Source organism: Podarcis gaigeae (genome assembly GCF_964106915.1).
Source record: "Podarcis gaigeae genome assembly, chromosome: 15".
Lineage (NCBI taxonomy): Eukaryota > Metazoa > Chordata > Lepidosauria > Squamata > Lacertidae > Podarcis > Podarcis gaigeae.
In genome coordinates, this window is record NC_139692.1 from 35,618,454 (window position 1) to 35,646,107 (window position 27,654).

Here is a 27,654-nt window from a genome sequence, read left to right on the forward strand (position 1 = left end):
CAAGCTTCAGCGGAAGCCTGCATTCGCCCCATAGGACGCACCCAGATTTCCCCTTCATTTTTGGAGGGCAAAAAGTGCGTCCTATAGGGCGAAAAATATGGTATTTGTCTACTTGCACTTGACATGCTTTTGAACTGCTAAGTGGGCAGGAGCTGGGACTGAGCAACGGGAGCTCACCCTGTCGTGGGGATTTGAACCGCCGACCTTTTGATCAGCAAGCCCTGGGGAAAGAATTAACATCTGGCCTTGTTGCAGCATCTGGTCCTCATGCCTCTGTTATGTGGCCTGTTGCTGCTAGGGGGTGGCTATTAACAAATTAGAGTTTGGTTCAGACCAATGGTTGTTGCCCTGGGTGCAAAATTGTTAGGGGGAGCAAAATTTCAACACCTAGTGCTGTATCAATACAACTGTATGCTTTGATCGCTGGGCTCTGTTGAAAATGGCTTCTCCATGCAAATCAGGAAGTGGCCTCTCCAGACAATGGAACAACTCTTCATTTCTTATCTCTGCAGCTGCCCCTTATGGAGCTACAATTCTTGCATGAAGAGGATTTGATTGTTAAACCACTCTGGAAATTGTAGCTCTGTGAGGCATGATATTGTTTTAAACATGCAGTGCAGATGGGGTCTAAGATGGAGGAATGATTTGGCAGATGAAAGGGTTACACTCCCTGGCTGAAGATACAATTGTCCATGGCAATTAGACTTGAAAAAAGGTACTATTGGGTATGTGGCCTCACCTCTGCTGGAATGAAGCATAATTGCTGGCGGCAGGGAGGAATAAGTGTGGTCAGGGAATGTGTGGGTTTTGTATATGCATGGCTGTATGTGGTACCCACAACACTTTCTCAGGTTCTGAAATGTGCTTGCTCCCACCCAAAGCATTTGTGTTCAGTGTCCTCAATATGCTGATGGCACCTAGCTCTGCTACGTTCTCCAGCTTGCCTTGTTTACCAGGGGCAGCTCCCTGTATTCTGGGGACTTGGCAAATCTCTGTCCCTATTTTGTCCTTGTTAGAGAGCCATCTTGTCTCTCGTAATGAACGTATATCTAAATGCAGGCACGCAGACTCTCTGAACGGCACACAGCCTGGTATTTGACCCCCCCTGCGAGTGCCAAATTTATATATCAAAAGGTTAACCTATTTTAGGACAGTCATGCTTTTCTCTTTGACAAGAACAAACATGCTTTTTTAAAATTAGAAGGCAAGCGGCTGCCAAGATAGTGAGTATAGCAAGCAACTTCAATAGCACTAAATGGTGGGGTAGATGCCCTAGGCAGTGATTGTCAGTACCTGTTCTGATACCCCCCCCCCCCAATACACACAACTCCCCACAATAGCCAAGCACTCAGAGTGCTTTTTGGCAAAGGAAACAGCAGCCGGCCATGTCTGCCAAACTCTGGAGTCGCAAAGCTAAAGTGGGGGGGGGGGGCATTTCTAATTTCCCACACACGCACTTTCATAGCTGTTTCTCCCACGTGCCGGTTTTAGGTAATATGTAGCATATTTGAACTTAAAGTTAGGAGAAACATGCACACAGGCACATATCCTCCCATGCTGATCTTCTCTCCTGATCATCCTTGATGTTGGAAATCCTAGACAATCCAGGTTCTTGACTGTTTGGTTGAACATAGAGTCTCCCTGAAACTCCTCCTTCAAAGAACAGTGGCAGCGCATAGGGGGTTTGGTCGTGCACCCATGCACCTCTGCTCAGTTTGAGACCTTTTGCATTATTTTGAATGTCTGAAGAGGACTTGAATGTGCCTATGTGGGGTACTTATAGGTCATTCTTTCCCTCATGCTCCATCACACACTTTTCTTAATTCTGTTAAAAAATATGCCACAGTATTCCTAGACATGAGTTTTCCTGTTTTCTCCCTCCTTTTCAGAAAGCAAGTTACATGTATATATATTCTTTGTGGGGGGGGGGGGGAGAGAGAGAATGTGAGTCTTTTGTAGAAGTTAAAAGCAAATGAGGGGTGGGGGACCCAAATGCTTAACTCATCTTAGCATCTGATTAAAATATATACAAGTCTAAGGAATTTAGCTCAAATGGGTTTCAAATTGCTCTATTAGCAGGGGAAACTGGCTAAACCCCCCTCTGGCTTATTTGAAACTGTGTATTAATCTAATCATAGCTCTGAAAGCATGCATAGACACATAGAAACCACTAGGCAATTTGCAAAACCAACAGATTCAAGGAGTCTGGCAGCCTCCCTTCCTGTTTTGTGATCTGCCATTTTCTTGAATAATAATAACACAAAAACAACCCTGTGTTTTTCTTTTCAGCAAAAGTAGTTTTGACCTTTTCTTCAGCTTAAGGGATCTCAGAAGTGCAAAGTAACCTTGGAAGGAAACATTGCTTCATGTTAGCCCCAGAATCCATTTGCTTCAGGTGCAATACACCTTGTGTTTCATCACTGTAGACTGGATGATAAATACTGTCAGGAGCTGCAGGGATAAGAATCAAGAAAACCAAGGCACATTGTAGGGAGCCATGAAGGCTAGAGGTTGAGTAGTATAACCATGCCACCTTCTTGGGCTTAAAGTTGGCTCACCTCTACAGATCTACAAAAGCTTCCCAGTTCAGGTTGAGAATTTGCCTGGGCAAGGATAGTTGTTCCTGACTGAGACATTCAAAATTAAGAGCATAAAAAAGCCTACTGGATCACGCCAGTGGACCATCTAATCCGGCATCCTATTCACACAGTGGCCAACCAGATGCCTCTTCTGGAAACCCACCAGCAGGACCCAAGTACAAGAGCCCTCTCGCCTCCTGTGATTTCCAGCAGCTGTTGTTCCAAAGCATTGCTGTCTCCAACTGAGGAGGCAGAGCATGGTCACCAGGGCTAGTGGCCAAAATGTTCTTGGCTCGACCTTCTGGCTTTGATTATGAGCAATTTCTCCTACATCAATGCATGTTTGTGGATTGTTTTCACCCATATGTGCATTTATACACCTATTGTATAATATGGTTGGAGACCTGCATAGCAAAAGCCAGAAATACAGATTTAGAAGGTTCACATGTTGCTTCAGAAATTGTGGATTAAGTAGATTTGCATTTAAATGCAAACGGAATGGAACATCTCCTCATCCCTGCTTTTCTAGGTCCCAGATCACTACCTCCCTGCCAGGTTCTGCTGATTCCTTGAGGAGCAGAAGGCTCGGAAATTAGCACTCCTTCTCTACTCTGACAAGTCCCTCTCAGTGCATAGTCTGTGCTGCCAGACTGACCTTGTATCCCTGGCTTTCAGTGGCTAGTGGGTAAAAGGTAAAGGTAAAGGAACTCCTGACCATTAAGTCCAGTCACAGACGACTCTGGGGTTGCGACTCACCTCGCTCATCTTGCTTTATTGGCCGAGGGAGCCGGCATACAGCTTCCGGGTCATGTGGCCAGCATGACTAAGCCGCTTCTGGCGAACCAGAGCTGTGCACGGAAATGCCATTTACCTTCCCGCTGGAGCGGTACCTATTTATCTACTTGCACTTTGATGTGCTTTCGAACTGCTAGGTTGGCAGGAGCAGGGACCGAACAACGGGGGCTCACCACATTGCAGGGATTCGAACTGCCGACCTTCGGATCGGCAAGTCCTAGGCTCTGTGGTTTAACCCACAGCGCCACCCATGTCCTGGCTAATGGGTAGGGCTGGGCAATATATTGATATATTGTCCAAAACTGGTTTAAAATCCTTACCAGGGCCGTCTTAAGCATATCCGGCACCGTGGTGCAAAGATTCATCTGGCGCCCCAACCCCCATTTCCCAGAGTTGTCGACCTTTTCCAAAGCCTCTGCATGGATCGCTCTCCTCCTGCGGAGGCTTGGGAGGCAAGCTGCACGCCCACCAGCCATATGGTTGACGGGGCGCAGCTGGCGGGCGTGCAGGAGGGAAAGGGGAGGCCACCGGCAAAGCCGTGCAGCTCCCCCACTCGCTGGGGCACCCCTGGCAGTCTGGTGCCCTGGCACAACTCGCCAGTAAACCCAGTGGGAAATATGGCTCTGGTCCTTACCATGAAATTGGTTTCCTAATTTTTGACCAGGCAATATATTGCAAATTGTGATGATGGTGGTGTGTGTGTGTGTGTTTGCATGCTATCACAGTGTGGGAAAAACCATGAAGCCAGCCAATGCTTCTCTCGATTCCTGCAGTCCCTGTTAACTCTGCCAGCTCATCCCTCCCCTGGTTCCTTTAGGGGGCAGAGAATCACAATAGCAGGTGGCGGCAAAAATCACAATGTGGGAAGAACCGTGAAGCCAGCCCAATGCCTCTACGTAGCTCCATCCTTATTTCAGACATTGTGCTATATCGGTATATTTCGATGTTTAGCTGGTGATATATCACAATGTTGAAAGCCAGATATTGCCAGTGGTACATCAGAGGGGTGCAGTTTCTGTAGATAATGGGCACCAGAGATTTTATTTGGGGGTCCTGGGCTCAGGAACTGCTGAGCTGCTGGCCTTGGCCTATGGTAGTCCTGTGCTGACCTCTGGTGCTGCTGGGTGATGATGGATCTGGCCACTCCTTCCTCCTTGGAGCCTGGGCTCCTGTTCTTGATTGTGATCCTGCTAGCTGCTGCTTGAAGGAAGACTTATGGCTTTGCTCAGATGCAGCTCTGAGTTGCTTTCCCAGTGTGGTGTAGTGGTTAAGAGTGGTGGACTCGTAATCTGGTGAACTAGGTTTGCGTCTCCGCTCCTCCACCTGCAGCTGCTGGGTGACCTTGGGCTAGTCAGACTTCTCTGAAGTCTCTCAGCCTCACTCACCTTACAGAGTGTTTGTTGTGGGGGAGGAAGGGAAAGGAGAATGTTAGTCGCTTTGAGACTCCTTCGGGTAATGATTAAGTGGGATATCAAATCCAAACTCCTCTTCTTCTCTTCTATGGTTAGTGGCAAGGGTTGTGTGTGTGTGTGTGTGTGTGTGTGTCTGTGTGTGCGCGTGCGTGCGTGTATGTACTTGATTAAGCACTTAAATGACAGGCAATAGCAAGGATAGCTTGTTCAGAATTTATTATATAAGAATAGATTTCACTCAGCTTCCATACTTAAAAGAAGAAGCACAAAAACACCTTCTTTTTGAATGAACCTCCTCTTCTTCACCATTATTTTCATAGCATGCCCTTAAAGTACTCCCTTTTGTGTGCCTGGTAGTTATTAAACTAAGGCAGACTCATAAATGAATCTTGGCTGTACAGGTATAGTAGATCTACTACTGACTCCTCTCCTAAGGAGGAAAGCATATGTTGTGTGTGTTCTACTTTTTTTGTGTGTTTTTTTTGCAGGGGGTGTCTGATGGGGAAATTGTACAGTTGGAAAATGTGCTTTTTTAAAAAAACACAACAACAACCTCTGCATGATTGGGTGCAAATAAATAGATTCCATCCCCTGCACACCAAGTTGTGTTGCCTGGCCTCTTCTGGCAATGGAGGCAAGAATATAGCTTTATGGGTTTGTTTACCCAGATTCAACAAGAATGCAGAATTTTTGAAGCAACAGACTCTCTCACGGCTGATTCTCTCCCACTCCTTCCTGCCAATACAATACTTCTTTGTTTGGGTATCTTCCTTAGAACTTTGCCATAGAGTTTTCTTAATGGATCTGAAGGTTGATTGTGAATTCTTCCTGCGGTGGGAGGTAACAATGAGAGCATGTTAAGGTATGAATAGAAAACGTGCTTCTGCAAACCTCACACTGCAAAAGACAATTTTAAAAAAGGAATGTGCTATAAAAGAAGAGTTTTGACCAAGCAAAAAAATTTAACCTATCGCCTTGACAACATATCAAATAGTTTTCCATACAAAAGGAGAGAGAAAGAGAAAGCTGTTTATTCCTTCCATTCTTTTTCCATTAATCTCCCACCCCATATTTAGGGCCCAATTGATATATCATTTAAGTGGGACCTGTAGCAAAATATTGCACTCTTGGCCAGAGTACTCATTTTCTCCTCTCAGGTTTGCATCCCCTCATCTCACATTAACTTGGCATTTACTTGCCACCGAGCACGCTCAGTCCTCATTAGACTCTCTCTCCCCTTCCTAAAATCTTTTTAATACTGCAAACCCAGGGACCGGATCCGGCCCAATCGCCTTCTAAATCCAGCCCATGGACAGTCCGGAAATCAGCGTGTTTTTACAAGAGTAGAATGTGTCCTTTTACAGTGGTACCTCGGGTTACATACACTTCAGGTTACATATGCTTCAGGTTACAGACTCTGCTAACCCAGAAATAGTACCTCGGGTTAAGAATTTTGCTTCAGGATGAGAACAGAAATCGTGCTCTGGTGGTGCAGCGGCAGCAGGAGGCACCATTAGCTAAAATGGTGCTTCAGGTTAAGAACAGTTTCAGGTTAAGAACGGACCTCCGGAATGAATTAAGCACTTAACCTGAAGTACCACTGTATTTTAAATTCATCTCAGGGTTATTTGTGGGGCTTGCCCGTTGTTTTTACATGAGTAGAATGTGTGCTTTTATTTAAAATGCATCTCTGGGTTATTTGTGGGGCACAGGAATTTGTTTATCATTTTTTTTTTTCAAAATATAGTCCGGCCCCCCACAAGGACTGAGGGACAGTGGACCAGCCCCCCGCTGAAAAAGTTTGCTGACCCCTGCCAAAGGGTTACCCTGAACCTTCTGATCCATAAGAACATGATAACAGTCTTAGTAGATCAGGTCAAAGCTCTATCTACTCCAACACAAGAAGAGCCAAGAGTCCCTACCTCTTGTGTGTGGTGTTGAGCATGTACTGGGATGTTATTGGTGGGGCTTGCCAATTTCCTTCCACCCACCCACCCATGTTGAGGCTTCATGCATTTGTCCTGAATGTATGAATAGGCCTGAAGAGAGCCTACAATATATGTGCGGATACCTGTAGGCAGCTGTGGACTGAGAGTCAAAATGGCATAGGGAAAAACCCACCCTGAATGGGAAAGTCTTTTCTTCCTACTCAGGGGGAGCCAATATTTGCACTTCCCTGAATTTCACGATGCAGTTCTCCAACCAGCCGACATGCACACACACAAAATCATATATTTGGGTGGGCAAAAAAGTGCGTACCTTAATGAGAATAGAATGAAAAATACGTAAGGAAGGTTATTTGCAAAAATATGCATGTTAGTCCAAACTGTGTACAAAAATGGGTATGTTTAGAAAAAAAAATCCCTGCTAGAATGCTGATGAATTTTCATGAGGAGTGTTTTGGGGCAGGGAGGGAATTGTAAGTTGCTGCAAAACTGGAGCACTGCATTTAAGATTGAGAAAATGAGGAGCCGAGAGAAAGTGAAACGGCCATATTCATCTGTCCTTACATGTAACACAACTCTGGCACTGCTGCTGTTGCTGCCAACTCTGTCAAAGGATTTCATCATCAAGTCTTTGGGGAGAGGAGCATCTTTGTTCAGAGGAAAGATTTCTTACCTGGTGCTTCATAAATTACACATAAACTGACTTCCTATGGATATCTTCCTTTTGAAAGGTGGCAGGCGTAAAGGAACGAGCAAAGCACAAAGGAAAATAAGCATCTAAATCAAAGCATGTCGTTCAGCTTAGGGAAGCTGGGAAAGGGACGTCTCATAAATATAACTCTGAAGTTTCTCTCTCTCTTAACGACTTCTCAGCTGCTCTGCGTAATTATGCACAGCTCAGTTAATTTTCTGGTTGATCTCGGTGTTTGTGTGGAAGAAAATTAATCAAGCATCCTTCAACTCAGCCGCTTTAATCGAGGCAATAACTAACACTCTGGGTATGAATGGATATTTGAAAGAGGGTTGTTTTCATCTGAGAATCAAAAGCAACCCGACAAATAGCTCTTTATTATGAAGACTAAGTGGTGGTGGACAAAAGCTGTATTGCATTTCTGGATGATTTGAAGTTATTTTGGGCTTGCCTCTCACTGCTAACACCTTGTGGCAATTGGTGGTGTGCATTGTTATTTTTATTTACTAGAAATCTTTCCAATTTACAAATGCTTTGCTTCATAAACGGGAGACCTTTGCTATGCAACATATGCACTCTTTGACAGAGCTGTGGCCAGAGGTGCCAAGCTGTGCCCAAGACTGACCAGGCCCATTGTGCACCATGAGCATGTGATGTCATGCACATGACATCACATCGTTGGGAGGAGGCCGAGTGTGGAGCCCAGTGCAGCGAGTCTTCAGTGGCAGGTAATTCCTCCTTTTGTGTGCTCAGGAGGAGCTGGCCACTGAAGCCACCATGTGCTTGCCTCTGCTCTCACCTTGGAGACCACCAAGATTAAAGAGGAAGTGGGAAAGAGTGTCATTCTTCTAAGTTCCTCCTTCAGCTCTCTGTACTTTTCCAGAGAGAGAAAGGAAGCTATCTCATGAGCAAGGGGGAGGTGAGTGGGGGGCTCAGTTGATTCGTGGGGAAGACCTCAAAGGGGCCACTGTGCCCCTTTTGTACGAGCTGATTGAAATGGGTTCTCCAGACCTGTGTGTGAAGAATTAATCCACATTACACTGGGATCTCCAAGCAATGTTCTGGTGCTCTGATCTCATTAAGCCAACTATATAGGAAGCATCCCTGACCACTTGAATATCGGAATTTTCTACCACACCAATTTGCTTGCAAACAAGGATGGTAGTATACCTCTCCGTTTAAATGGCAAGCACTTAAAAGAATTCTTAACGTCAGCTCTGAAGCTATTCCAGGCAAAACACTCTCATCCTTCTGTCTCCTATATTCTAATATGGTACCAAAAATCTCTGTGGGATGCAAAGTGGAGACATTAAGGAAATTTATTAACTTGCTAAAACTGAGCTGCCTTTGCTGCTGTGAGTAGCTAGGCCTGCTCCATGAAAGTTTGGCATAGTTCAGGTGACTTTCCATCAATATAACAGTATTCAAAGGAGGGCCAATGTTGTTTATCTCTATAACCAGGAAGGCCATTTGCCTGCTTAGGTCTTTAATCCCACAAGTCATAGAGGCGCATAGAACTGTTGGGGAGAAGCCCCAGAGGTGCTTTACTTCAGAAAGCACAGCAACGCTTGCCATAATTCAAAGGCCAAATGTTGAAATATGTTTATGGGCACTTAGTTTACTGCATAAGTGGAAAAAGTGGAGTCGTCTGAGAGATGTATTGCTGCAGTGGTGTTACATACGATAAAACCTACCAGGTATCCCCCCCACACACATTCTCCTTAGTCCCCATTTTTGTCATTAGAGGTTAATAGTTACACCCTAGTGGATATCATAGAGTTGGAAGGGACACCAAGGGTCATCTAATCCAACCCCCTGCGATGCAGGAATCTCAGCTACAGCATCCATGACAGATGGCCATTCAACCTCTGCTTAAAAACCTCCATGGAAGGAGAGCCCACAACCTCCCAAGGGAATCTGTTCCACTGTCAAACAGCTCTTAGTGTCATGTAGGATTCTAAATCTATACAGTTTGATGCATGCAATATCTATGCATCCCATCTGCTGCTACTTAACAGGGTCAGTTCCTGTTCCCTGGTATCTATCTGTGAGTTGCTAGACTTGTCCAGAGTTCAGTCAAAGTTAAATCTCAGGGTGAAAAGTGAACTCATTGAACTGGTTTTAGATGTCATGCTAAGCCATAGTTTAGTGGTAGAAGGATGGGCAGCATTGAAGCTCATGTACTCTCCTTTCATCCACTGCAGCCCTGAGGAGGAGATGGACGGTTTCTGCTTCCCTTTTATGCTTGATTCACTTTAGCATGTTGTAGGACCATAAATGATGGTTCATTATCCCTACAGTTAGTGGAAACAAGCCAGCTTTGTCAACAACAGTGTCTCTCCCAAAGTCTTATACATCTGGTTCCTCTCCCAGACATCTTCCACCAGCAAGCCCTCCTTGACTGGTGGACCTGATCCTGCAACCATGCAGGAGGGGGAAGCCCAGGAGGTCCTTCCCAGGATCCTTGAGGAATTGGATTTCAGCTATGATTTCAGATAGGAACTGACTTGATTAGTATCTCTCAGACTAATGTGCAGGTTGGAACCCAGTTTCTCCTCTGGCTTTTGCCCTCCCCAAATGTTCTGATGCAGTTTCTCTGCTCAGATGTATAATTTGCAAGAAAATAGGTTTGGAAAATATGTATTTAAATGCAAATTTTACGTAGATTAAAAAAGCAACAACAGATTGGCTCAAAATTGGGACAGACGTATGAAAAAAAAACACAGGCAAAAGTGACATGGAAACAAATTGGCCGATCCATTCATCCCTGGTTCAATGCAATAAAAGTTCTTGTGGATGTTCTGCTTCTGATGGTTATAGAAAGTATTCTAAGAGTTGATCTACACACAGGAAAAAAACGCTATAAATAAGTGAGAAATTAAATTGTTATAACAAAAGAAAAAGGTTATGGATAATCACCTAGATGATGATGATGATGATGATGATGATGATTCTTTTGCTCCCCAGCGCTATCTGGTGTTGCATGCTTATAACGCATTCAGAACACTGTTTTTTGACTAATGTAGCTGAGTCCTAAGTCTTTGGCTAACTTCACTTTGCTCCCTCTCTGCCTTACAGGTGTAAAGAGCTGAAATACCCAAAGGACCTCCCACAGATTTCTATTATTTTTATCTTCGTGAACGAGGCCTTGTCAGTCATCCTGCGTTCAGTGCACAGTGCAGTGAATCACACACCTGCTCACCTGCTGAAGGAGATCATTCTCGTAGATGACAACAGTGACGAAGGTGAGTGAGCTCATCCCTTTGGAGGACAACACATGCAGGCCATTCTCAAAGTAGTCACCCTTTTGCCCTAATGGACCAGCCTCCAGTGGATGCTCACTTGGACTCCAGAGCTACCTGCAAGTTGCGCAACTGCCTTTCATAGTATCTTGGCACTCCCTTGTGTTCAAACCACACTTCTTTATTTTGCCCTCTTATCTCCTTGCTTCATGAATCATACAGGATTGGCCATGCAGAAACCCACTAGGAAGCACCCGGTGTTGAGGGAGGGGGCATCCTTCCTAGGAGTAGAAAGGTGCATTAGGGACAGGGGATGAGAAGGGTAAATTTGATATGTTCCTTCCTTACATATATATCTGCCCTCCTCCCCACGCCTGTTGCCACAGATGCTATTAATAAAAAGTAGACCAGGGGTCAGCAAACTTTTTCAGTGGGGGGTCGGTCCACTGTCCCTCAGACATTGTGGGGGGCCGGACTATATTTTGAAAAATAATAATGAACGACTTCCTATGCCCCACAAATAACCCAGAGATGCATTTCAAATAAAAGGACACATTCTACTCATGTAAAAACATGCTGATTCCTGGACTGTCCGCGGGCCGGATTTAGAAGGCGATTGGGCCGCATCCAGCCCCCGGGCCTTAGTTTGCCTACCCATGAAGTAGACTATCTGTGGATCATTCAGTTGCATGGGGAATTCTAGATAGGACATCTTTCCCAATGCAATGAAATGCGTGTGTTAAGGCATTTGAACTGAAAACCCTCAACCAAACTTGTTCAGCTTGAAAGGGTGACCTTGGTGGGGTGGGTTTGGGAATTTCATACCCAGCAGTGGCGGCTGGGGTCCATTGGGAGGCAGGGAGTTCAAACAGTGCATGGAACCAGAGCGAAGGACAAATAGAGCCATCTAAGGCCCCATTTGCACTATACATTTAAAGCGGTCTCGCACCACTTTAAACAGTCCTAGCTTCTATGCTGAAATGGCGAAAATGGCCGGAAGAGTCAGAAATCAGAAAGACCAAAATTTTAATAAGGAATGGGGAGAATTTATAACTTATCTTAAAGACCACTAAACAGTTAAAATCATTAGTATGATTGGAATATCACTTGTAGTTTAAGGTTGAATTGTGGACGTAATGGAAGAGGTAAAGGAAATGGGTCATTATAAAAGATGCAGGAGGAACTGATTAATAATAGGACCCACAAAGGGGATGGTGGAAGTCCAGGAGATTCCTTGGAATCTTGTTTTTATTATTTATATTTGAGATATCTATGTAAAATTTTAATTTGAAAAACCAAATAAATACATTTTCAAAAAACAGATATATTAAAATTTTAAGCAGTCCTAGCTTTCCCCAAAGAATCCTGGGAACTGTAGTTTGGGCTCTCTATTATTCATTTACATTACATTCATCAGCCTCTTAATGAATGTAACCTCAATTGATGCAATGTAGCATCAATTCTCTGAGTAAGCCTAGGCAAATATATATTGCCTCATTGTTGAAAGCTATAAACAGTTGTGGCTCCCCCCTCAAGTATCATGGGAACTATAGTTTAAGGGTGCTGTTAGGAGACCCTTATTCCCCTCAGAGAGCTACAGTTTCTAGATTGCTTTAACAATCCATCCATCTGCATGGGGAATCTGGGAATTGTAACTCTGTGAGGGGAATAGGTTGCCCCCTAACAACTTTCAGCCACTTAACTAACTACAGTTCCCATAATTCTTAGGGAGGGGGAGCCATGGTGGTTTAAAGTGGTATAAATAAAGGGTAAAGGGACCCCTGACCATTAGGTCCAGTCGTGACCGACTCTGGGGTTGCAGTGCTCATCTCGCTTTATTGGCCGAGGGAGCCAGTGTACAGCTTCCGGGTTATGTCATGTGGCCAGCATGACTAAGCTGCTTCTGGCAAACCAGAGCAGCACACGGAAACGCCGTTTAGCTTCCCGCCAGAGCAGTACCTATTTATCTACTTGCACTTTGATGTGCTTTCAAACTGCTAGGTTGGCAGAAGCAGGGACCGAGCAACGGGAGCTCACCCCGTCGTGGGGATTCGAACCGCCGACCTTATGATCGGCAAGTCCTAGTCTCTGTGGTTTAACCCACAGCGCCACCTGCGTCCCTTAAAGTGGTATAATGATGCTTAAATGTATAGCACAGCTGGGGACAGGCTGTCAGGGACACTCCAGTCTTTCAGTTCTTCCGCATTCCTACCTGGGGGTGCCAGGAATTCAACCTGGGATCAAACTGCACTGCAAATTCCCGCTTATCTTGCTTGCATCCTACTTTCAGCTGCCTCCTGTTCCTTCATGAACAACTTAAACCTTGTTTTTTTGCAGCCTGGGTGGTGCTGAGCCCGCGCCATAAGCCTGCACTTTGAAATATTAATGGCATTGCCTTATGTCAAAACAATGCTATGAAGAAACCCAACACCAGCCTTATGGGACTTAGAGACAATTTATAATCTCTGCCTCTTTGAATTTCCTCAGAAGGGAAGTGACTTCCGTTTAGAGGGGCAGAGTGGGAATCTGCCACGCAGCTGCTTTGACGTTCCCCTTTTGTTCCTGCGTCTCCGCTTTGGCATAAAAGGCAGAGCAATAAACGGGGGGCAATGGCTGTGCGGCGTGAGGGGAACTGTGTCCTGCAAATACAGCTTTATTTGCACACACAAGAAGTCTGCGCATTCAAAGTGCGAGCCCTGAACCCATTTCATTTGACGCCATCTCAGCCTGAGCCCATGAGGTTTCGCTCTGCTGTTTACCACTCCTTTTATTTCTTATTCCTACATTCTCTTGAAGTAGCAGCCTGCTTTGCCACTTATCTCCAAAGCATGTTGACCTTGCAAATGTCTTTACCAGCAGTAGACTCTGAGAAAGAGAAACTGGAATAATTCCTGAAGTTCTGCAGTGAGATTGTTTCCCCCCCATCAGTATCTGGAGAAAAGAGTGGAACAAAAACCTTTTGGGCAGGAACTAAAGAGCCAATTTCCCACCCATAGGAGCCATTTTAATAGACATGGCTTCCCCTGAAGAGTCCTGAGAAATATAGTTTGTTATGTGTGCTGTTCCCAGGGTGGTTTAAACATCAATCTGTCTTTCCAGGGAACTTTCCAAGGAAACAGGGGTCTCCTGACAACCTTCAGAAGCTTTAACAAGCTATGGCCCCCCAAATACTTTAGGGGAACACATGACATTTAAAATGGTCACATAGTGCTTTAAATACATAACATGGAACCTTGATATCCATTGCACCTTGGATAATAGATAAGCAGCACACAGAAACCAGCCATTTCATTGCAACTTGAACGTGATGCCTATTATCAAAAGGCATTGACTATAAATGAGAATCTCTAGGTGGATGTGATTGACATATGATACCTCTCTTGTCAGAAGTGCTGTGGAGGTGTAGTGGAGAGGGGAGATGAGGAACAGTTGCAGTATAGCCGTACTTTAAATGGATGGTGCAGGTGTGGCCCAAGTCACCGTCATGTGAAAGACAAAAATCCCATGACTGCAATCATGGAGCAGGAATTCTAACAGATTCATGCACCAACAATTTTCATTCCCGTACTCCTGGAGTGGAGAACTGGATTGTTACTTTCCCCACCCTTTCGGGGGCCAAATTTGACAGGTCAGATGTGTCCACCGTTCATCCGCCTGATATCACAGTTACCTGATCGTGGACGCAAGTGCTGACTGAAACCCTCCCAGAACAGGAGAGGCTTCATCAAGCCATCTCCACAGTAAGAAATGAGACTTGGAAAGAATCAGAATTGGAGAGTTGGAAGGGACCCACAGGCCCATCTCGTCCAACCCCCTGCAATGCAGGAAATCTACCCACAACAATCCGTAGGTGGGCTCGAACCACCAACCTTCTGGTTAACAGCCAGACCCACTGAGCTCTGGATTAGCAATAGAGGGCATGTTTTGCATGCAAAAAATACCAGGTTCACTTCTCAGCATCTCCAACTAGAGCCAGGATAAATCCTCAGTTGAAATCCTGGAGCATCACTGCTGGTTAATACTAAGCTAGATGCACCAGTGGTCTCACTCTCCTCATAGGACAGCTTTCGATGCTCATAATAGGATGTTGAATGGTGCCAGGGGTGAAAGAAACCCAATGCTGCACCTCAAATAATCTCATGGTTAGAGGTTTTGTATTGCTTCAAGAAGAGCATGCTGGATCAGGCCAGGAGGCCATGAAGTCCACATCCCATTCTCATGTTGGCCAACTAGAAGCCCCAGCAGGAAGCCTGCATGCAGGACATGGGTTGAGTTGCAGTGGGCGAGGGGTGTCTTGCCCAAGGCAAGGTGGGTTGTTTTTTTATTAAAAAATAGAGAGAGATTCAGAAGCAGTACAAAATACACAAGTGAGTGAGAAGATTAAAGATCTTCTTCTCAAACAGCAAGCAATGTATACATACCAAGCAAGCACTTCAATCTGCCGCTTGGAAGCCCCCCAAAAGCGGCGAAGCAGCTCCCCCAGGTAGCCTCAGTTTGCACGGCCCTGCGGTCCATGCACAAGCTTCAAAGAAACTCTGCCCAAACCGTCCGATTTTATAGATAGCCTGTGTGGCATGCCAGGCTGGCTACGTGCAGATCATCCATTAGCAACCTCCTCCCAGTGCCTCACTTTCTCAAAACAATGTCCAACATCAAAGAAGGTACCCAGGGCCGGATTTAGGTTTGCTGAGGCCCTAAGCTACTGAAGGTCATGGGGCCATTTATATGTCCAGCTGTCCTTTGTCAACAACAAATTGCTGCTGTTTTTTGTGTTGAATATATGCTATATGGTAATTTATAGATCTAAAAAATATCTAAAGCCATTTGCACATGCAGAATGTAGGCACCCTATATGTAGAAATGCGCAAACCAGTGATATTTTAGGGAGCAGGCTAGCAAGCGGGGCTCATTACTTACATCATAGGAACCTACACAACACAAAACACTGTTGCTGTATGTAGGTTTTATTTCATTTGTTTTTTATCTTCTATTTTGGAAATGTACATCCAGGTTTTTTTCCTTTAATTTTTTTGGGGGGGCCCCAAGAGAATGGGGCCCTAAGCTATAGCTTGTTTAGCTTATATGTAAATCCAGCACTGAAGGTACCCAAACATTACCCCCCCACACACTGATTAAGGCAGCTGTGTGGGGGGTTTCAACTCCTTGTCAGGTCACTAACTCCTTGATACATTTTTGTCTTCCAGACACATTTCCCATACAGAGGGAGACAAACTTTTTTCTATTCATTTTCTCTATGCTACTTTTACAGCCTTGATAGCAACTGGCTTCCTACATGGATGAGTATCTAAATCTTCTCCCTCATTTCACCTCTGAAGATCTAAGGATTCTCTGTATTCGTGTGTGTCTCTCTGCCTCTCTTACAGTTTTAGTTAAAAAATGAAAATGGGGAATTGGATTTCCCCAATGTTGAACATCAAATACAAACTATTTTCTATGCTGCTCTTCCTAATGGAAATGGTGAATGTTTAGGGCTGGAGCAGCAGAATTCTTAATATATATTTCCCAGCCTTAACTGCAGCGAATTACTTTGTGTGAGGAACAAAAATAACTTTTAAGTGCATCAAATAAAAAAAAAAACACCTCTTTTGATTTAGTGCTTCTCTCAAATTAGCCCCGTCTTTTCTAATTATTGAATGAAAATCATGCCTCAGTCAATTTGCCATCTTCAACTGCAATGAAGTAGTTTGCTGTGATGCAGCAGTGATTTATAATTGAATTAAGCCAGTTTCAGTAGGTTGGGTTGCTGTTCCCTTGGTTTTTGTAGTGACGCTTCCGCGCTTTTAACAGCTTCACTACAGACAGAAATTCAATGGGTGGGGGTTTCCCCTATGTATATTATTTGACATGGAGTGCTGAACCTGTTGAACAGTGGCCTGCCATGGCTTGTTTTGGGAATGTCAAAGAGAGACCGGGCAGATGAAAAGTGAGAGCAGTTTAGATGAAAAGCTGGTGGGTGAGTGGGGAAGAAGTCCTTTACCTTGGACTGAGGAGGACAGACACTGGAAGGAGACAGTCAGAAGGGGGGGGGGGTCCCTGCCTGAAAGGCAGGGTAGAAAGGGACATCCAGGGTGAGAGAATAAGTACAGTGGTACCTCTGGTTACGTACTTAATTCGTTCCAGAGGTCCATTCTTAACCTGAAACTGTTCTTAACCTGAAGCACCACTTTAGCTAATGGGGCCTCCCACTGCTGCCATACTGCCGGAGCACATTTTCTGTTCTCATCCTGAAGCAAAGTTCTTAACCCGAGGTACTATTTCTGGGTTAGCAGAGTCTGTAACCTGAAGCGTATGTAACCGGAGGTATCACTGTATGCTTGTAAGTGGGAGATGTGAGAGTCTGCCTCTCTGCGTGTGGATAAATGATAGGGTCACCATATGTACCGCAAAATTCCGGTGATGTCACCCTGGGGGGGGGGTGACATCCCCCAGGGGGAAAATAATTAATAGTAAATGTCTGGGATTTCGGCTGTTCCCTGGCAGAAGTGCTGTGCAGCTTGTTGCCTCCTAGACGATGATTTCAGAAGCCCACTGTGCACGACTGCCGTCCCCCCAAAGAAAGCTCAACAACTTTGGACAATTGCTCAGGAAAAGCTCAACAACTTTTTGGACTATCGCCCCAAAGAAGCTGAGCAACTATGTCCAGATTTTTACTTCTTGAAATATGGCAACCCTAATATATGATATAAATCTGGTAAATGGCCTTACAGTTATTTTCTTTCTCTTTTTCTCCTGGTTTTTTTTTATTTTTTTGTTTTTTTATTATTATTCTTGTTCTGTAGACTAGTCTGATTCTCCTTGTATTTTATGTCCAAAAAATTCAGTGAATATATATATATATATATATATATATATATATGAAAGTGAGAGCAGTTCAGCAGCTCTGAACCATGGCTTAAATATGCAATTGGAAGCCAAGATGATAAGTTCTCATTCCAGGTGTGCACAGACCCTGGTCTGGCACATGGCACTTTGATTGAACCAGAGATGGTGTCCTACACGAGAACATATCAGCTTCTGCCTTGACTCCCAAAGTCTCTGCGTCACTCCAGTTCTTTGGGTTTCTCTTTCTCATTATAGAGGAGTTGAAGGCGCCCCTGGAAGAGTATGTCAACAAGCGATACCCTGGCCTGGTGAAGGTGGTCCGCAATCAGAAAAGGGAAGGCCTCATCCGAGCTCGCATCGAAGGCTGGAAGGTTGCCTTGGGCCAGATCACTGGCTTCTTCGACGCACACGTGGAGTTCACGGCAGGCTGGTACGTGAAGCGCTTAAGGCCCCAGGGCTAACTCATTAGTAGAACAATGTGCTGGTCATCCTGCAACAGAGGTGGCTTCAGGATAGTGTGACCACTGCTGTCCCTCTGGGCGCCACATGCAGGCGGTGCCAGAATGATACTGCCCAGTATACCTGAAGGAGCATCTTCACCCCCAGCACTTAGCCCAGACACTGAGGTCCAGCTCTGAGGGCCTTCTGGTGGTTCCTTCACTGGGAGAAGTGAGGTTACAGGGAACTAGGCAGAGCGCCTTCTGGGTAGTGGCGCCCACCCTGTGGAATGCCCTCCCATCAGATTTCAAAGAAATAAACAACTATCTGAGTTTTAGAAGACATCTGAAGGCAGCCCTGTTTAGAGAAGTTTTTAATGTTTGATATTTTATCATATTATTATGATTATGATTATGATGATTATTATTATTATTACTATTATTCTGCTGGGAGCTGCCAAGAGTGGCTTGGGAAACCCAGCCAGATGGGTGGGTTTTAAATAAATTATTATTATTATTATTATTATTATTATTATTATTATTATTATTAGAGGCAGGGTGTGGCGCCAAATTTAGCATCATACAGGGCCCTGCTGAAATTTGAGAGCCCAAATGTTTCACTCATACATGAATGTTTCACTCATACATGAATTTTTGGGTGCATTTCCTTATAATATGTGCATTTGTTGTTGTTGTTGGAGAACCATATCACAGAATTAGGAGAAGTGAAAATTAGGTTGGCTTGTATGAAGATGTAAAAACAAGAACACATTCCAGCCGAATTGGATAAGTAATAAGAAAAGAAGGGTTAAAAATTTAAAAGAAATTAAGGGGAAGGATTTGCTGAATTAATTTAATAGAAACTGGAATACAGAGAGGGGAGGTATGGGGAAGTCGGGAAAGTAAGGTATAAGAAAAAAAGGGAATGAAATTATAACTGTTCTTTTTTGTTTCGTTTTTCTTTTGTCTGTGTTTTATTATTGTTTTATTTTGCTTTTATATAACTCTGGAAAAATCTAATAAAATTCTTTTAAAAAAACAAAAAACAAGAACACATTCTCCCTCCATCCCTACCCCTCATTGTCTCAAATTCAGCCTCATGATATCACGCCAGGAACACACTGAGTGGGGTTCACCTAACGTACCCCACCAGTGAAAGCCCTTTGCAAGGAACTCTGCTTATGCAACTGGGCTTTCCGTCCATTTTCTTTCGGTGCACCCCATGCACCCCAAGATTGGCTTAGGGTGGGTGGGAGAACCACCAGAACCTGGGAAAGGGGGGGGGGGAGAGATAATTCCACCTGTCAAGCTGCAATGTTTGCATGGATGGAAAATTTGTAGTAGTGGAACAATGAATTCCGCCCTTTAAGTTAGTAATGGTTACATTAGCCTAAGTCTCCCACACTGAGAATAAGTGGGAGGCAGCAAAAAGCCATTTAAAATGCCTCTCCTGGGACTTCTCCAGACATAAACATGCATTCATGATAATTAGTGCTCATGATGGCATTGGGATAGTTATACAAGGCTATGCTTTCAACGCCGTTTGTATCTACTAAAGTTTTGGAGAAGACATTTGGCTTAATTTCTAATTGAGCTCCCGTTGCTTGGTCCCAGATCCTGCCAACCTAGCAGATCGAAAGCACGTCAAAGTGCAAGTAGATAAATAGGTACCGCTCCAGCGTTGCTCTGGTTTCGCCAGAAGCGGCTTAGTCATGCTGGCCACATGACCCGGAAAAACCGTCTGTGGACAAACATAGACTCCCTCGGCCAGTAAAGCGAAATGAGTGCTGCAACCCCACAGTCCTTCATGACTGGACTTAACTGTCAGAGGTCCTTTAACTTTAATAACTCTCAACATCCCAGATGCCTCAGATGGTTAGCACGTGGTGCTCATAATGCCAAGGTTGCAGGTTTGATCCCTGTATGGGACAGCTACATATTCCTGCATTGCAGGGAGTTGGACTACATCAGGCATAGGCAAACACAGCCCTGCAGATGCTTTCGGACTACAACTCCCACCCTCCCTAGCTAACAGGACCAGTGCTCAGGGATGATGGGAGTTGTAGTCCCAAAACATCTGGAGGGCCGAGTTTGCCTAGGCTTAGACTACATGATCCTCAGGGTCCCTTCCAACTCTACAATTGTATGATTCTCTGACTCAGTGAGGGCTTTTGAATACCAGTTACTGGGAATCACAGGTGGGGAAAATACTCGCATCCTCAGGCCCCACTTGTGGTCTTTTGATGGACATCTGGTTGGCCCCTGTGAGACTAGGATGCTGGTTTAACTGGGCCATTGGTCTGATTCAACAGTGCTCTACTTATGTAAAGGCAACCTGCCAATTTACACATGTTCAGTATGCGGCCTCACATATGCACATCGCGCCAAACCCGGAAGTGACCCAGAAACATCACAAAAAGGGGTGGAATGGGGTATTTCCAGGCTTTTCTCAGAGGTGTTTCAAATAGATAAGACTTCACAGATGTGTGTGGTGCCCTGGAACATAACCCCGGCATAAAGGGGTGGGTGGATGTTGCCTATACTTACGGATTGTCACCAGCTAAGTTCTATTCTGAGTAAACCCATTAAAAGTAATAAGCCTAGGTTAGCTGCACCTATTCACTTGAATGGGTCTAGCAGTGGATAAAACCCTTAAGCTCTTAATAAGGAGAAATGCTGTACAATATAATAATATAATAAAAAATTATTATTTCTATCCAGCCCATCTATCTGGGTTTCCCCAGCCACTCTGGCCGGCTTTCAACAGAACATTAAAAACAAAACAAAACATCAAGCATTAAAAACTTCCCTAAACAGGGCTGCCTTCAGATGTCTTCTAAAAGACGGATACAGTGGTACCTCAGGTTACATATGCTTCAGGTTACATACGCTTCAGGTTACAGACTCCGCTAACCCAGAAATAGTGCTTCAGGTTAAGGACTTTGCTTCAGGATGAGAACAGAAATTGTGTTCTGGCGGCATGGCAGCAGCAGGAGGCCCCATTAGCTAAAGTGGTGCTTCAGGTTAAGAACAGTTTCAGGTTAAGTATGGACCTCCGGAACTTAACCCGAGGTACCACTGTAGTTGTTTATTTCCTTGACTTCTGATAGGAGGATGTTTCACAGGGTGGGCACCACTGTATGGACAGTCCAGGATAAACTGACTACTAATTTGTGTCAACGACATGTTGCAAAATGCTTCCACAGGACACACACGCTTCTGTTTCTGGAGTGTCAAGGCTATGAAAGGGCTTTATGCTGTTTCTACTTCTGTGTGCTGAAAGAGAAGTGCTGCTCCCCCTCCTCTTCCTATGTTTTTACAACAGAACAGGTTATGTTTCTTTTTTTCAAAAAAGAAAAAGAAAAAAGAAAATTCCATCTCCTTTGCTCTTCTTGAAATATGTGTGACACGTGAGCCTATAATGCATGTTTCATTGTGTGCCTTGAAAAAGATGCAGAAAGCACCCAGGAGTAAAATAGTGGCATATCTACACAACAAGCAAGGTGGAGGAGAGACAGATTTTGAGTGGAGTCACCTGAGCTTTCCTTTGAACAATAAAGCTGAAGGATGTGTTCAGAAGGCTTATTTTCAATGCTCGCACCTGTACGCCGAGCTAAGCTAAATGCTATTATCGCTCAAGTCACTTGCTCTTCAGAACTGGGTTTTTCACTCATGCAAGGCAGGTGGAGCAAGGAGGACATTATAATTGACTGAACTCCTGTGTTTTGAAAGGGCTTCTTTGATGTATGGAGCATTGAATTCCCCCTTGTGTTTTACTACACAGAGAGCTTTACAATTACAGCAGGACTTTGCTTTGTATTATGTTGCTGTTTTTATTGTTGTTCATTTCATTTCGATACTGCCTTATATTTTTAAGGGGTGGGGTATCTAAAAGCTGTTTACAACCTACATCAAATAAAACAATTCAGAATAAAACATCAGAGAAGGAAGTCAAATATAAAACGTGCATTTAGAGCAGCATAATTAGCAAGGGAATAAATAGCTCAGTTGGTTAGGACGTGGTACAGACAGCTCCACGGTTGCAGGTTCGATCCCCGTAAGAGATTCTAAATTCCATTGTAGAGATTTGGACTGGAGGTCCTTTCTAACTCTATGATTCTTATGAGATGAAATGTCATTGTAAGCATGGAATGTATCTGCTGCTGTTGCTGCTGATCCTGCCAGTGGTGGTTCATGGCAGGTAGCGGCGGTGGAAGCTCAGGCTCAATGACCTGGGTCTGCAGCCTCACCTTTTGTAGCCGGAATCAGTCAGGTGGGGAAAGGCCTGCAAGGCAGGGAGCAGGTCTTCTGAGTCTCACAGCCAAGATGGTTATGGGGATGGAGCATATGAGTCTAAATGGGGGACTCCATTGTTTTATTCAAAGCCATAAGACATAGAAGGACCTCCAAAGTTCAAAACAAAAAAAAATTCCTTCCAGTAGCACCTTAAAGACCAACTAAGTTAGTTCTTGGTATGAGCTTTCGTGTGCATGCACACTTCTTCAGATACAGAAGATACTTCTTCAGATTCAGATTCAGATGGCAGACCAACACGGCTACCTATCTGTAACTCCAAAGATCATTGACCCCTTCTGAATTCCAATGTATGTGTGCAAAGTAGAAATTCAAAACCAAATGGAAGCTATGAAGGGGGCCCCAAATTTAAACACACACCTTCCACCAAGATTTTGAAGTTGGGGTTGGGGTAGAATTATAGAATCATATGCATACTGCTTTAATAGTCAATACTTCTCACAAAGAATTCTGAGAACTGTAGTTTAAGAAGAAGAGAAGAAGAGTTTGGATTTGGCCTTTCACTCCCCTTAAGGAATCTCAAAGCAGCTAACAATCTCCTTTCCCTTCCTCCCCCACAAGAAACACTCTGTGAGGTGAGTGAGGCTGAGAGACTTCAGAGAAGTATGACTAGCCCAAGGTCACCCAGAAGCTGCATGTGGAAGAACGGGGAAGTGAACCCGGTTCACCAGATTACAAATCTACCACTCTTAACCACTACACCATGCTGGCTTAAGGGGGGAAGGGGATTATTGATTTGTTCTTATTATGCATTTTGTGTTTTTTATCTTGTAGTTTTATGTTGTGAACCACCCTGAGATATACAAATGAAGGATGGCATACACATTTATTATTGTTGTTGCATATTATTATTATTATTATTATTATTATTATTATTATTATTATTATTATTTTATTAGTATTACAACAGCAGCAATAGCAGCAGCAGCAACAACAACAACAGTTCCCAACTTGTTAGAAGACTCCGTTCCCCTTACTGAGCTACAATTTCTAGAATGGTTAGCAATCAATCCCTTTCCCCAGGGAACTCTGGAACGTGTAGTTCTGTGAGACAAATGGGGGTCTCCACATAACTTTCTGCAACCCTATCAACTTCACCCTTAACAAACTATAGCTCCCTGACTCTGTAACTGTTAATAATAATGCTTTTAAAATGTAATGCAGATGTGGCCTTCCTTAAGTTATGCCCGCCCCCCAGTGTTCACAGTCGCAATAAGAATTGGCTTATACAAAAGCATTATTATTATTATTATTATTATTATTATTATTATTATTATTATCACGATCCTGAGAACACCATCATAAATGCTTTGTGAAAACAGTGGGTGAGGCTGCTGAAGGGCTTAGTATTTCAGCTACCTACATTTCGTGTTATCTCAAGGTGACTCAAGTACACAGTCTCTCATCGTCACAAAAGCAGAGGAAAGCTTTGGGGCATGTTGACAGCAGGGGGCTGTTAAGGGTAGGGTGTCTAAATCAAATCAAGCAAATGAACACATAATATGGATTTAGGCTGTAATTCTGTACTCTCTTAATTGGGGGGGGGCTGTCCCACTGAACTCGCTGGGGCTTGCTTCTGAGTAGACATAGCCGCTGTAAATACCTTCCTTGAAGCAGTCTGTGTAAAAGCCCTGAACACAAAAAAGAAAAGAAAAGAAAAAGAAGAAGAAGAAGCCTTGCACTTGTATGTTTATGGCTGTGCAGGTTGTCGGAATTTTGATGCATCTCATTACATTTCAAATGCAAATATCATACATAGATGATTCTATTTATATCCTGTCAGAATCTATTGCCCTGCTAGATTTGAAATGTCGTTTTACTCAACAGTCCAAAGTTCTTATGTCATTCAGCGATGAGTGTGACGTTCCTAGGGGTCTGTCTGGGGGGAACCCCACGGCACGGCTGCAGTAATCCATAAGCACCTACCTTTTGCCCTAGTCGATGTGGGCAGGTAGGCCTTCAGAAGCGAAGGAGCAGCTGCCACTCCTCGTCTCCCACCCCACCCTAGTTAGGATCGAGATGCCTACATCCTTCAAAGCTGTTTTGCTTTCCTTTTCAGGGCTGAGCCTGTTCTTTCACGGATCCAGGAAAACCGGAAAAGAGTCATTCTTCCTTCTATTGACAATATCAAGCAGGACACCTTTGAGGTTCAGCGCTATGAAAATTCAGCCCATGGATACAGTTGGGAACTGTGGTGCATGTACATTAGCCCTCCGAAGGACTGGTGGGATGCTGGAGACCCTTCACTACCAATCAGGTTGGTTGCAGAACAGCATGATGTGAAATTGCAGGCATTTCAATGAGAATCTGTGAATTCAGATTTACCCACATTAAGATTCTGGTTATAAGTTACTTGTCACATTGATGTGTCGGACAGTCTTTATGACTGGAGAATTCAGCAAAAATCTCCCAGAAACAAGTGGAGAAATTGGGAAGGGACAATGGAGCTCCTACTGACCTTTGTCCATTGCAGATCTTATCTCTTCTGGAAAAGCTGAGTCCGTAGAGCATGCAGTTCGAGCCCTACGTTGGGAAAAAGATTCCCGAATTGCAAGGGTTTGGGCTAGATGACCCTCAATATCCCTTCCAACTTTACAATTCTATGATTCTGTGACTGTTCTCCATAAGAGATGGAAAAGGTGAGGAGCAGGCATTATGATATGTCAAGGAGAGATACGATGAGGATAAATCACAACATTTTAAAGATGGCAAGTGGCTGAACAATCCTTTCCAGCTTTCCATGCAACCTCTAGCAGAACAATCAGATTTTCCAACAGCTTAATTGCAGATACTTTCCACAGGAAGTGTGCAAGATGTAGCCAATATCTTATTCTAGATTACTTTGAATGGAATGGAAACATTAGCACTTTTGAGGCCTTGCATAGTCTGCTGTTCTTAGAGCCATCTTGCTTCTTGTGTTCTGAAAGTCTTAAAACTCCAAATGTGAGTTGAGTGTAGCAGTTAATAGTAAAAGAATTGGGATGTACTGTGTGATATTTGGAGATTAGCAAGAGTTTTGAAAAAGCAGATCCAACCCAGATGCCACAGGCTTGGAGTGCTGTCAACCAATTGAACCAAAATCATGTTGGCTGTATGCCATAGGAAAGGATTATGAGTGAGAGCAATCTTTCATTTATATAGAATTTGCATACTGGCACGCGTCTGATGATTTTGTCACATGAACAAGCACTTAGGTGCATAACGGGCTGTATTGCAGGAGTTCCCAAATCTGTGGCTCGCTGGTGTTCTGTTAGTTTAAGTCAGCTGTCTTGTGTCATGTCTGCTTTAAATAGTCATTTTGAATTTTAATTGTATTTTTATTGCTTCTTTCAGTTCTTCCATTGCATTTTGCTGTGTGGCAATTTGAGTTCTATATAACACAGATTGTAACGCCATAAAATACAATTTAAAAATCGGCAATTAAAAATGTGCTTAAAATCATACATCGTCAATCACAGCACATTTCAATTGCTGCAACAGCCAGACAAATCTTTTAAGCGGTTCACCAAGATCATTGGCAACTTCCGAGTGACTCATGGGGAAGACAAGTGTAAGAACCACAATGCCCACCTACTTCATTAGTCTGTTGTGTTCCCCCTCTTTTCAGCCCTGATTTCCAAAGTGGAATGCCCTTGCAAGATTTTGGCAAAACAAATACAATTAAAACAAAGAAGTGCTTGTTGGCTAAAGATATGGGGATAGAATAAGATCAGTCTTCCTCCCTCATCCTCTGATTTTGCCTCTGCTGCATATTTTGGGAGCCTCATTCCCCCTTTCCCCCGGGGGGTGAGATTCTGCTGGGACAAAATTAGAGGGGGTGGGTCCTTCACAGGCAGATTGCCATTCTTCCCTGTGATCCAACCCCTCCGTACAGTATCTGTCTGCCTGTCCCCATTCAAATAAATGGAGAAGAGGTGTGCCATTAGACTGCATGACAGTGGGCAGAAAGAGACTCCCACTCCTGAGCTTGTGCTCAATCTGAGGAGAACACTGGAAAACTTCCCCATTTCTATTAGCACGGCCTGTCCAACCATGTTGGAAACAAAAAAAGTGAAATTAGAGCATCACATGTGTACAGGAAGACAGATGAACCCCAAAGCTTGGAATTGGGCAAGGTAAGATCATCGGAGTAGAGTTAATGTTTTTGTAGGCTGAGTCATTGTGGCGGCTGGTGGAAGAAGGACAACTCTCCTGAGAAGGTCTGGTATATTTGAAACGCATTTTTCTCACACACTGTCTGTACAATGATTTTCCTTTGATTGAAGAAGCATACAGGATCTCTCTCATGGGGCAAATTGTCTGGAATCAAATAAAATGCTTCATTCAGAAATGAACTTCAGGTGGTGGTTCTAGAAAAGTGCTTGCTTGATCTGTTACAAAAGAGGAAAGCAAAATACTTTCCTTGCAAGTGGTGTCATCAAGAACTTTGTGTTAAATATCAGAGGGAAGGCCAGTTGAGGTTCATCCATTAAGGTGAATGGGGCACCAAAGCTCAGTCTGTCCTCAGCCACCTTCCTGCCCTCTTACAACAGATCCAGAGGTGTCACAGAAATGCGTAATTTAGAGGGAAATGTGCATCACAATGAATAAATGAGTAAAATAACATACAAAAATTTATCATATTAGAAGAAATGTACACTATACATGGGGGGGGGGAGTATTTTTTACTGAGAGAAATTTGCACTAAAATGCTGAATAATGTTCCTGGAGAATTTATTTTTATATAAAAAATAAATAAATTGCTGTAGAAGCGCGAGGAACTGAATTGAAGAATGGAGAAATGAGAAACTATGAGAACCAAAATGGAAAGATCCTTCCATTCCTGTTCCTAGCTGTATCCCAGCTTTGAACTGTCTGGGAAAGAAGGTTCATATTTCATGTGTGTATGTGTGTGAGAGAGAGCCAGATTCCAATCAATATTACACATCCCCTGGAAGACGTCGAGATGCAGAAAGCAGATAGTTGGCTCAAGTGGATAGCAGACTCAAAAAGATTGTTCCATTGATTCAGTTTGCTATTTCTGAACCATTTTTTTTAAAGAAACCTACACATGAGCAAAACAAGTGAAAACAAACAAACAAAAAAAGATGGCCTGAGAGAACTGTGTACAATTTTAGAATTATGATTGAAGGAGCTGGAGGTACAACATTCCTCACCTTAAAGGGCGTACCCAATCCAACTTCCATTCATCGTAACAGTGTGCTTGGCAGAACTCTCCACCCCTGTTCCTGGTGAGATTTTTTAGCATGAGTTGGGACTGTGTGACAGAGATGTATGAAACAAAGCAGGGTTTGTTTGTTTTTTCCATTTTAGCAGATGAGCTATATTGAAATGTGCTTCTGCGTATCTGTTTCCTCTCCCTCCCACACCACTGTGCAGATTAGTAGATTAGTGA

General features: G+C 43.8%; 1 protein-coding gene across 1 annotated transcript in view; it reads left to right on the top strand.

Moving 5' to 3' along the window:
* GALNT17 (polypeptide N-acetylgalactosaminyltransferase 17) overlaps positions 1-27,654 on the top strand; it is a 112,291-nt gene that overhangs the window by 44,373 nt on the left and 40,264 nt on the right. Inside the window, exons 3-5 of the mRNA XM_083714561.1 lie at positions 10,502-10,668; positions 17,764-17,938; positions 24,319-24,516. Coding sequence (XP_083570687.1) covers positions 10,502-10,668; positions 17,764-17,938; positions 24,319-24,516 — 540 coding nt within the window. The remainder of the gene's footprint in view (positions 1-10,501; positions 10,669-17,763; positions 17,939-24,318; positions 24,517-27,654) is intronic.